The 12,217-nt window shown below is 45.6% G+C and overlaps 1 protein-coding gene across 1 annotated transcript in view; it reads right to left on the minus strand.

Moving 5' to 3' along the window:
* ANKRD27 (ankyrin repeat domain 27 (VPS9 domain)) overlaps positions 1-11,821 on the minus strand; it is a 41,251-nt gene extending 29,430 nt beyond the window's left edge. The window contains exons 1-11 of the mRNA XM_006887869.1: positions 11,716-11,821; positions 6,744-6,854; positions 4,510-4,666; positions 3,761-3,915; positions 3,053-3,112; positions 2,914-2,967; positions 2,744-2,809; positions 2,580-2,656; positions 1,836-1,957; positions 808-886; positions 46-178 (exon numbers count right to left, since the gene is read on the minus strand). Of these exons, the coding sequence (XP_006887931.1) occupies positions 46-178; positions 808-886; positions 1,836-1,957; positions 2,580-2,656; positions 2,744-2,809; positions 2,914-2,967; positions 3,053-3,112; positions 3,761-3,915; positions 4,510-4,666; positions 6,744-6,854; positions 11,716-11,817 (1,116 nt within the window). The 5' untranslated portion in view covers positions 11,818-11,821. The remainder of the gene's footprint in view (positions 1-45; positions 179-807; positions 887-1,835; positions 1,958-2,579; positions 2,657-2,743; positions 2,810-2,913; positions 2,968-3,052; positions 3,113-3,760; positions 3,916-4,509; positions 4,667-6,743; positions 6,855-11,715) is intronic.
* Positions 11,822-12,217: the final 396 nt, after the last annotated feature.

Here is a 12,217-nt window from a genome sequence, read left to right on the forward strand (position 1 = left end):
CACCCCACCCTAATGGATCTGCCAAAGCAGAGAGTGACATCTTACAGGTGGTTTAACAGAGAGGCTTCCTTGCCGAATATATTCGATTGCAGCCTCAATTGAGGTCAGGCAGTATCCCAATTCATCTTTTGCTGAGCTGCTAAACCTGAAGTTCTTAATATAGCTCAAATTTGCCATCCTAATAAAAGAAAGGGAAAACATTTGATCACTATATACCCAATGAACACTTCAGAAAAAGTGAAGCTGTCCAATATCTAAAGGAAGACAAGTTCAGGAACTATGACAGTTACCCAATTGATCTCTAGAGTGTGTGCAATTAGGAAACAAAGTAAAACTACTCTGATTCTTCTAGAATTGGCTAGTTAGAAAGTGGATTATTGTAAAATGAGCTGGCCAGTCTCAGGGAAGAGAACGGGGATTTGAGGTTAGAGGACTGGCATCAGCTTCCCACTGAGCCATCGACTAGCTGTGTGCTTCAAACTAGAAATGTCAGTTCTGTGGGCCTTGGCTTCCCATCTGGAAGGAAGGACAGCCTCACAAAGTGCAGGGTGGAGGGCCCAGCAGATGAGCTGAGGCCATCACTGAGGGAGGCGGCACTCCGTTACAGCACCTCCTCCTAGAAGAGCTCACTCATCAAGTCAGAACCAACTGGGAATCACAGGAAGAAGAGATGACTCATCTTGCTTCCGTGCAATTTCCCACCTGCTGGGCCACCACTGCTCCCTCCAGATCCCCCTAGAGTGACACGAAATCCTATCACCACACTGTGCTATCACTCTGTGAAAGGGTTTTAGCAAAAGACATTACCAGTTGGGGATCTCTGTTTTCACGAGCAAATATAACAGGACTGACAGCAGATCATCAGCACACATGGTCTCCAAGTTAACTGAAAAGGGGGGGGGGGATCCAAAGGCCATTATGAGACTTAAATACACCAACGAACATCCTGCTTCCCCTCCCACCACCCAGGAAACAATCATAGCAGCGAGATTTCACATGGGAGGAATGTGACTGCACATATCCCGCTGTGTTTGTCCTGTTGTCAAATCCAAGATAAAAACAATGCCTGGCATTTTTCGGAACACGCCCAGGAAGAGCGACCTCCAAGGAGACCACTCTGCTCAGCTTCATGGGGAGGTGAGGAGCCTCTGAAAGTGGGTGACAGCAGACACAAAGCAAACACGTGCCCAAACCCTTCCCCCAAAGCCTCTTTCTTCCTTGGGGCATTTCCACTTTGGACAATGTGATGTCACAAGCAGCCTGGTTTTTTCGCTTTCATTGTGAAATTCTGTTTAATTCATTCACAGGTTTGAAAATTCAAATGATAAAAGGAGCAAACATTGCATGTCTTCTTCATGATAGGCTATGATGCTGCTTCCTGTATACCCTTCCTGAGAGGGTCTACAAACCATTACATACACGGAGATCAGCTCCTTTCCTCTTTTCAGAACTGGACCATATATACTTTTATTTCACCCATTATATCAAGAGGATATTACTCCAACTACACACATACGTCTGCCTTCTCCTTATCACTTTTTAACCTAATTTGGTTTCATTTTACTTTTTGTAATGAAAGCATCATGCATATAATTAGGGAGACAACTAAAAAAGTCAAATCCCGCACACATCATCAGCGTGGCTCCTTAAAGCTGCTGCTTCTCTGCCACCCCTTTCTTACCCTAATCGTGCCCAACCCGGCCTTTATGAAGAAGTTCCACCCATTAGGGCAGGCTGGTTTGTGCTCAGGCTGGAATTACCCTTGCAGGCAGCCGTGTGCACCCTTTAAGCTCAGGTACATATCCACCCTTCGCCTGCCTGTCCTGGGCACGCACCTCTCTGGCTGGGAGACTGGGTCAGCAGCTGCACCGCCTTTCGCAAACAAATCAACTTCTGTTGTGGCGACGTGCACTTGTTCAGCTGGGCCAGTTCTCTCTTTGCACGAGGTATGTTGAAGCTGTAAAATAATTTGGGAAGTGACAGCTTAAGATTCCAATTGTGAGGGTCCTTCTTCTTTGATCTAATAACAAACATCTCAAGTTAAACATTTTTCACAACAAACCACAAGGAATGGAAAACCAGAACAGAAACAGAGACATTATCTGACTCAAGTCAGCAGCAAAATACAACGGGCTAAAAGCCAGGTGGTAGTGGTGCAGCTGCACCAGAAATTTAAGAGAAAAGTCAGACTCTGGCCGCAGAGGAAAACAAGCCCTAAGGAGAAAGGGGAGGAAAGCTTGAAATTTACATCAGTCCTACAAGTGGGTGCCACTGTGATGGGCTCTTGTGTTAGGCAGGTGAAGACTGAAGTCTGCATGCAGGACCCAGCTGGGTGAGTTCTGTGCCCACCTGGAAACCAGCTATGCATTACCTATCCTCTTTAGCTACCATCCAGCTGGCATGCTGACATCGAGGGCAGAAGGGCTATGGCTACAGACTGGTCCCCTATCAGCCTGAGCCTTTTCTTTTGGTAACCTGGGACAGCAGGTCTCCACACAGCTAACCGAGTCACGAGTCACGCCGCTGCCCTGCTATGAGGAGCTCCAAGGACATGGAGCTGCTGCAGTGTGGGCCCTTACCTGAACTCAGGTTTCACACCAATATCTTTCTGTTGTAGATCTTGAAGGCTTCTTGTGATTTTGTTAAAGGCAGCATCCTAACAACAGATTTTAATGAAGCTTCAAATTTCTTAAAAGACAGAGAATAAGGCCTCCAACCCAAGGGACGAGGATTCAGAGCTTACCTCACTGGCCTCCATGGTCCCCACATATTTAAAGATCAGATCGTAAATGTCATGATGGACGTACATCTGTGAAATCAAGGGCCCTGTTCAGGGTAGGTGTCGGGGAGCCAGAGGATTCAAGAATTCCCCCACTGCAGTCATGCCTGTTCCCCGAGGCCTCAGCTTCTTACCTCTACTGCCTGCTTCATCAGGTTCATCTGGGGCTCCTGCTTGGCAAGCACTTTCTAGGACAAGAAACACACTCGTAAAGGGTGTGGATTTACAGGTGGGCAGAGTGCAGTGAGCTGCTAAAGAGCCCGCACGACTTACCAGGTGAGAGTCCCGCAGAAGCTGCTGGAGGCATTTGGTGTAGAGAGCGTTCACTGAGTCCTGCGAGACACAGACCAAAAACACTAGTCACCCTCCCCGTCGGAAACCAGAACACAAAACCCAGACTATGCGACATGTCCTGGGAGGAGGAGGGCATTTCACAGAATGCGGCTCCTGGATGACAAGCTGTAAGCACTGATGGGAGTTTATCAAATTACTTTTCAGAAATTAGTGAGGTTTTTTCCCCCAATGTTTTTTGCAGAGAACATGAAAGAATGAGTGCTGTTGTTGTCGTCGTGTACCATGGAGTTGGAACCGACTCACAGCTCACCCCCAGCAGGTTTTCAGAGGCTGCAAATCACATGAGAGGAGACTGCCCATCTTTCACCCCTGGAGCAGCTGGTGAATTTGAACCGTGTGCCTTTAGAGTGGCAGCACATCTCCTTAGCACTAGGCCACCAGAGCTGCCTAAGAGCAGGAAGTAATACCCCATGGGGGTTAACACAGGTGACTGCAGTAGTTATCTTCATTTTCAAGTTTTCTATCATGGATTGTATTACCTTTTAAATTAGAAAGAAACATTTAAAAACTACCAGCAGTGCAAGCAGCAACCAAGATTCCGAGCAGACTGAGAGGGAGGACCCGTGGTTCCCAGAACAGGTTTGAGCCAGGGTGTGTATCCCCGGTGGAGCGGGCACAGCTACTGACTATGTGGTGACGGAGGCTCTTTCTTTCACATTCTCTGAATGTTCGGTGGAAAGAGGCGATGTTCCTGTCAAATCTCTCCGAGTGTCTTCCCAGAAAGTCTCTTACATCTTCGATGGTTTTTAAAGAAAAGGGATCTTGTGGTATGGAAGGCTCTTCTGAAAAAGACACAGAGGGTCAAGCTGGCTCAAGATTCTACTGTTTTCTGATAGAAAAAGGGCTACAACCTAGCTAGACCACTGTGCTGTCAGTGTCTGGAACCCCATCTTCTTGCATTAGCAACATGGGGAAATGTTCTTACTTCAGAATACTGCCCAAGAGCGACTCAGTCCCAGAGCAGGGAGAGGTCCAGAGAAGCCAGGTCCTCTGAGGCCCATTCCTGGAACTCCTGGGGTTGTGTGACCTAGGAGGTTCAAGTGAAGGAGTCCCGACTCCTGGCCATCAGGCTGACAGTCTCAGAGCGCATGTGGCACATCAACTGTTATCTCAACTTCCTGAATAATTTTTATTCATTAAAAATAATGAGATCTCAAATGCACGCAACAATGAGGCTGAACAGGTACTGAAGCTACGAAGAACAAGCCCTAAAGAGACTCAGGGGCAAAGACAACAGCTGTACACAGTTACGCAGATTCTAAAGGGTATACTTCCACCTCACATATTTGATGGTCAGTTTCTAACAGCTGTATCAGGAAGAAGTTCGGCAAACAAATTTCTCCAGATCAAAAAAAAGGCATTTGCCCCCAGAATACCTGAACTCGCCTTCTTTTCCAAAGGATGAGCAATACACAGAACGCTGACGCTCTCTTCCTTCTCGTTGTAGAAGGTTTCCTCAAAAAGAATGGGCACTGAGAGGAGAGAGGTGAAACCAGCTCCCAACTTAATCCTATTTCCTTGAATAAAGACATCCTGGAACAAGAAAGCCGTCATGGTACCAACAGCTCCCTCCAGTCCCGTGCCCACCATGCCTCTGCGCCAGACCCTGCCCTGCCTGTCTTCTACTTGCGTTTACGAGGCTAAAAACTTGTTTGGCTCTACTTGACCCTCAAGTGTCATCCTCTCTCCATTCTGTTCACCGTGTAGCTGTGGCAACCTACTACACTGGTTCCTTTTAGTCAATAGAGCAAAAACAGGACGCTAAGTTTTTTCTTAGAGTCAAAAAAAATCCTATCCCTTTTGGGCAAAGAAAAGAAAAAGTGAAAAGGTTCTCCTATCTGAGTAAGCTCAAAACCACCAGTGCTCTGATGTGGTGGGGCTGAAGGCTCTGCCCCACAGTCCCCTCCTCGCTCAAGTCCCAGCCACCACAGTCCATTCCAGGAGGTGGCTAGGATGGAGCAGCCACGATGGCCCAGACCTCTCTCTTCTTTTTATCAACCTGAGTATCCAAAAGAGAGCAAATAAACCAACAAATGATCAACAACTCCAGTGAACAGATCTACTGAAGAAAAGAGCTACATAACTCGGAAGCCCGGGCCTGCTGAGCCTGCACCCAAGCTCTGTCCCCATCCTTCCTCTCAGCCCACTGCAGTGGCCTCAGCTATCAAATCCAAGAGGCCAGAATCCTGGCCCTCCGCCAGTGACAAAGATAGACTTGACTCATTCCATTGTCTATGGTTAAGGAGGAAATAGAACCACTATGATGGGATGAAACAGTCCCTCTCAAACCATAGGTGCTCCCACTTTCAATGCACACCCCAAAGCTAACTTCAGCAATGAGACAAAAGGCAACATGTCCCCCTGCCAAGACATACTGAGAAAAATATCCAACTGTGGCTTCCCTGCCAAAAACAATGTGACTATGGGGCAGGGGAATCAGAGAAACTGCCACTGAGGGACCGGCCACAGAGAGAAAACTCTCATGTCTTGAGATCAAAATATGGTTCCAGATTAAAAGAGACTAAAGACTAGCAACTAAATGGATTGAGGGGTGAGGGGGAAACCATTTCTGCTGACAAAATTTTTACCAGGTCTCTGCTGGGTAGCAGCATTCTACCAACATTCAGTTTCCTCAATGTGATCATTGAACTGGGGTTAGGGAAAAGAATGCTTGTTCTGAGGAAAACCACACTGAATTATTTAGGGGTAAAGAGACACGATGTCTGCAATATATTCTCCAAAGAGTCAGAAAGAAAAATAAATATCACAGTGTGTGTGACTGGGAAAAAACCCAACTGTGGTGCAAACATTAAGAGTTGGCCAACCTCAGGCAAGGGCACCCGCGTGGTTCTACGTACTTAACTGCAGCTTTCTGCAGGTTTGAAATGACGTCAAAAGAGAAGGTTTGGAAAATGAAAAAGTCACCCTTAATGTCTAATATGTGACCAAGAAACTAAGCAGCTTTTCTGGGCACCGGAGTATAAAGCAGCCAAATGGGTCAGGAACCTCCCAGGAGGCAGAAGCCCCATCCTGAGGGAGGACTTGCAGGCCGCCCCTGTCCATGATTAATCTCACTTTCCTCAAGGCTTCGAAACAGACAGGGGTCCCCTGGCCCCACTGCAAGGGCTGCTGTGTGGTGGTGGTGGTGGTGGTGTTATGTGCTTTTGAGCCGTTTGCGTCTCATAGCGACCCTATGTACAACAGCCCTAAACCGTGCTCTATCCTGTGCCAGTCGCATTGCCTCTGACACACCCATCCTGATTACTACAGTCACTGAATCAATCCACTTCATAGAGGGCCTTCCCCTCCTGCGCTGTCCCTCCACCCTCCCAAGCATGATGTCCCTCTCCAAGGACCTGTCCCTCCTTATAGCATGTCCAAAGTATGTCAGATGGAGCCCCAGAATCCTTGCCTCCAAGAAGCAGCCTGGTTTAACCCTCTCTAGGATGAATCTGTTTGTTTTCTTGACAATCCATGGTACATTCAATACTCTTCTCCAGCACCACAGCTCAAAGGCTGTGTGTACCAGCCACCATTTTACAGAGGTGTGTCACCCTCCTTCCCAGATACCAAGTGAGTGACACTGGTAAACCACCAAAGAAATGCTCACCTTCCCATCCAACGTCTGAAAGTGTTCTTCCACCGGTACCAAAACGTAGGACTCAAAATGACAAGTAGACTGAACACTGCTTGACAGGCTTCCTTTGCAAGGTACTAAGACCTAAAAGAGAACAATTTAGATGAATGTGAGAGAGATGGCTTATTGAGAACTTCAGCACAGGCGACTGTATCCAGTGACACATCCCAGCTGTAACTGTTTTGGGGACCTACTGGCAGAGAACATGATTGGGGTCACTTGCCAAAGTGAGGTCACAGCGACTGAATCAATTTACTGTGATGGGAGCAGATGCCCTTCCACCTCCATGGCTGATGCAGGATGTCTTAACTACTTTTCCAACTTTAGCCATGGGAACAGGCAAATTCACCCTCACACCAACTGGGTCCCACCCCATGGCTAACCCCATGGCCTCCACTCTATTATCAACAGCAATAACAAACATCAACAGGCTCAGGAAAGATTGTTGTTGTTTTGGTTGTTATGTACCACTGAATGACAACCAACTCACATCTGACCCTCCAGCAGGTTTTCAGAGGCAGTGAATCGCACGGGAAGAGAGTGTCTATCTTTCCCCCATGCAGCAGCTGGTGGGTTCGAAACAAGGACCACCGGTTATACCTCAGGCACTGTGTATGGATCTGTGTGTGCCCCAGGGAGTCACATTTTAGGAAGATTCTCTAAGACTAAAGTGTATAGGAAAGGAAAATGACCAAGGTGGCAAAGCCTCACAGAGCCTCAGCCTAAATGGCCCCTCAAAAGCAGAAGCCCAGGTTCCTCTGCTGGCTTCACATGTCCCAGCTAGGTCCCTGCACATGAACTCCGTCTTCCTATCTCCAGTTCCTGTATGTGTAAAGTGGGCACAGGGTTCCTGCCCCACAGGACTGAATGCTGAGAAAATGAAATTAATGAGGTCAGGTCTTGCAAGTCAGCACAGGACATGGTATATGAATTGACTCTTGACGGGACCACCTAGAGCTGGTTCTTTTCCTACTGACTCATTGAGCTCATAACGTGGTCCAGAAGTGCCTGAGGTGTAACTGGTGGTCCTTAAAGAAAAGCCAGCAGCTCTCTGTCCTCGCTGTGCTCACTCTGACATTGATGACCACTGCTTAAGACCAAGAGGTGATTCCAGCCAGAGAAAGTACTAAATCACTCCTCAAGCCTTATCCAAGGATAATGTTGTTAAGTGCCGTCGAGTCGTAGACCACTCATAGCGACCCTATGAATGAAAAGACCTGAACATTTGTATAACTTTCATCATTTATCCAAGTTCATAGAGTTTCTAGAGGCAAACTGTTTCAGAAGTGGATGGCACTCCTGCTTCCAAGTTTGTTTTAATAGGGGGGCTCCACCAAACACTGTCCACCATGGTAACTATTATCGCATTCGATACATCAATGTCACAGTGTTTAGCATCACAGCAACCACGAGTTACCTCTGTATAGCAAACAGACAGACCAGTGCTCTACCACTTAGAAGAATGTTTGACCAAAAACAATTAAAACCAGGCCTGAGGGCCATGGATTAAAATCACCCACCTCTGGCTTGGTGGCATCACTTTCTATCCACGAGGCCCACAGAGCTCTCCCTCCCTGACTCACAGCAATCCTATCAACAGCAGATCTAACCCTTGCCCTATCTTACAACATCCCCACAATCAGACACACGCGTGAGCCCACTGCTACAGTCACTGTATCAGATCAAAATTTAAGTTTCAGAAAGCAATAAAACTCCCCCATTACAAGCTATTCTTCTAATTGCTTGAAATGAGTATGGTCTGGGATTGAAATGGTTGAGTGGGTTAATATCCAAATTTTATACTAATTTTAGTCCTTAGAGAGGGACAGGACATCATGCTTGGGAGGGTGGAGAGACAGCGCAAGAGAGGAAGACCCTCGATAAGACGGACTGATTCAGTGACTGGGGTAGTGGGGGTAGGTGTGTGAGACAGTAAGATTGGCACAGGATAGGGCAGGGTTTAGGGCTATTGTACACAGGGCCATTAGGAGTCATAGGCACTCGACAGTACATAATAACAACATACTAGTTTTTTAGTTGCAGGGGGAAGGGGAGATATTTTAAAAGGACAAAATCTCCTACTTCTGCAAAGCCAAACTCTGCTGTCCTGGCATGGCTCATTCAGCTGGGTAAGAATTTCAAACACAAAGACAAATGGAAAATACAATAAATGAATCTCCATATGCTTAAGCAAGAATTGACAATTCCAACAGTCTGCCATACTCTATTCCTTTAAATAGAGAGCTGCCTACATAGCAATACCATCACAAACAGGCTTTGGAATACTGAGCAAAGGCTATTTCTGTGAGCACCACTGTGTGCTAGGTATTATGTTAAATACTTCATAAAGACATAACCTTGGTCCATCAATCGATAAAGGGAGAAGTAAAGTGTGGTACGTGCACACAACGAATAACCACTGAGTAATTCAGAGAAATAAGGTCTCCAACATCTTACACATTTAATAACTAGCAGGGAAGCAAACAAATGGCAATGAATAGCTTTGCTGAGCTTTCGATTTTTATTATTTATTTCTTCTCTCCTCTGGAAAGTGCTATTTAAAGCACCCCTACGGAGTCAACCCCAGTGCTAATTAGCCCCCCCCGGAAAGAGGAGAACCGTCCCCCAGGGTTTCCTGGGAAGCAATGGCCCCTCCTTCTTGTTTTTATCTTTTTTATTTTATTCTGTTTTTAATGCAAGTTTACAGAAAAGTAGGACTTTCATTCCTTTTTTATTGCATATTTTCCTCCCCCCATTTCACTTTTCTTTAAAAATATTCATTCATTGGTGCACATTCTCCTCTCACGCACCCCTTCTTTGCTATGGACCTCTTATTCTTGACTGTTGTCATACATATAATGCCTAATCATCTATTCCTTTTAAACAGTTCTTTCCCTTCTCTGTTCCAATGCAGTGTTCATTATCTGTCCACTCTTTTCCTATTCTCCTAACCCTCCATGTCAGTCCTAACAGTGGTGTTATGCAGTGTTTGTCCTTTGTGCTGTGCAATGTTTTTCAATTTTTCATGAGTGCTTTGTTTTTCAATGCTGCACAGTATTACACTGTGGACCACAGTCTTGCTATCTGTTTATTAATGGGCACCTGAGCTGTTTGCATCTCTTTGCTGCTGTGAAAAAAGCAGCAATCAATACTAGTGCGCATATGTCTGTTTGAGTGGTAGCTCTGGTTTCATTAGGGCTTATTCCCAGTAGTGGAATTGCTGGATCAAATTGTATTTCTGTTTCCAACTTTTGTGACAGGGCCAGACCGTCTTCCATAGTGGTTGCACCATTTTACACTCCTACCAGCCGTGAGTAAGGGTTCTGGTCTCTCCAAAACCTCACCAGCATTTGGTGTTCACTGCTCTGCTGAAGTGTGCTCTTTATCGCTGGGGTGAGATGGTGTATCATAACTGTTTTGCAAGGAAGCAATCTTTATGAAAGCAGATGGTCACGTCTTCCTCCCATTGAGCAGATAGTAGATTTGAACCGCCAACCTTACAGTTTATCAAATGTGCCACCAGGACTTCTTTAGAAGGTACTAGTGTCTCTATTTTTTTTTTAAATAAGTAGTGAATTTTTATCAAAACAGCAATGAGATATCATCTCCTCAAGCAGCAATATCAAAGTTCCACAGGGCAAAACAACTGCTGGCAAAAGTGTGGAGAGACTGGCACTCTTATACATTAGAAAATGGCAAAACCTCTGTGGAAACAGCATGGCATTTCCTTAAAAAGCTGGAAATAGAAACATTACCTGATCCAGTACTGAGATTCCCATTCTTCACAATATTATCCAAAATTTGTTATGATCCACAGAGTAAAATGTCTCTGCACAATCAGTAAGACACAAGTAAATATGTTTCTGGTATTCTCGGTGATGTTAAGAGCTATGTGACTAGGATTTAAAATACCAGCAGTGTCATCCAGAGAAAAGTATCTAATGGCCTTAGTCTTGGGAGGTGTACCAGTGTCTCTCAGACCAGGAAGGCTGGATTTCTTTTATGATTTTGAGTTTCTGCACTTTTCTCCCATTCTAAAAGTTTCAGCAGAGCTTTTAGACTAGAATAGAAAAGAAGTAGGCCTGAGCATCCACTTCTAAACTAAAAGACCTTAGAAAGAACTTTGTTGGACACAGTGCTGGATGATGCGCCACAGCTTGTAAGGCACTCACACACGAATGGAAAAGAATGGCCTCCGCAGAACAGAGTCTACCATAAAGACACAGATGGGATAAAGCTTTCAACCAGCCTCACCTGCTGATAAGGCAAGCCTCAAAATGAGGAGAAACCACCACAAACATCTATTAACAACTGGAGCATGGAATTTACCAAGCATGAATCTAGTATAATTTCAAGTTGTCAAAATTTAAATAAACAAACATTAGCATGACCTGAAATGGACTCCTACTGGCCATTCTGAATCAGACAATCCTAAGATCTACACACAAATCATGGGTGAATATGTGCTTATGTATGTATGTATTAACTGGAAGGAACTTTTTTTTTTGAAAGGAACTTTTTAATGATCTCAAAAACGCAAAGGAAAAAACTGGTAAATGACTCACAAAAACAATTGATAAAACCAAAAAGGACAGCAAGAAATCAGTCTTCTGACTGCGGAAAGATGGAATGGGTGAGGTTAAAGCTAACTCCAGTTTTCCAGAGAGGCATGCCCTGAAATTTTAAGACTAATAATGGGCAGGGGCTGAGAGCTCACAGAAGGATCTAAACCCTGAGTCCAGTCCCAGGAAGCTTCCTGGAGAAGCCAGCCCAAGGCTACCTCTCTGTGCCCATTCACAGGCTCTGGAAGCTGGACTAAAGTGATCAGGTTTGTAAGTGATTCCTCTAAACATACTTGTGGTGTACCAAACCCCTGGTGTCATCGGCACGGCTGGCTCATCTCTGCCTGACCCAGGAGGGCCATCACCAGGACAGATGCACTTACAATCCCATGGGCTTGGGCCACCATGCTGTACAAGTCAGGACGCCACTTCTGAAGAGCCAGGTAGAACGGATTTTTCAGGAGATCTTCATCATATAGAGCCATATGGACTTCAAAGAGGCCAAACTGGGTTGCCTGGAATTCAGGGAAAAAAAAGAATAAATTACCAGATTTACCTAACATAGGAAAGTCTTAAGCTGGGAATTCTAGGAAGCACTGCTTAAAACAAGAAGTTTCCTGTCACGCAGTCCAAGTACTAATCAACCCAGGTAACCCTCAACCTCCCCAGTCCTGAGACCATAGTACATAGGGTCCCTATGAGTAACAGCAACTCAAGGGCCCATAACAATAGTAGGTTAGTGACAAAGAATTGTGCTGCCATGGCAAAAGAGCACAGTTTGGATACACTGACTGGTCCAAGAAAGAAAGACAGGTAATCTCCTCCTGTGTGATTTACTGTTGTTGTTGCATACCATCGAGTTGGAATGGACCCATACCTCAGATT

This window comes from Elephantulus edwardii, unplaced genomic scaffold (genome assembly GCF_000299155.1).
Source record: "Elephantulus edwardii isolate Elephantulus edwardi_28Jun2011 unplaced genomic scaffold, EleEdw1.0 scaffold00062, whole genome shotgun sequence".
Lineage (NCBI taxonomy): Eukaryota > Metazoa > Chordata > Mammalia > Macroscelidea > Macroscelididae > Elephantulus > Elephantulus edwardii.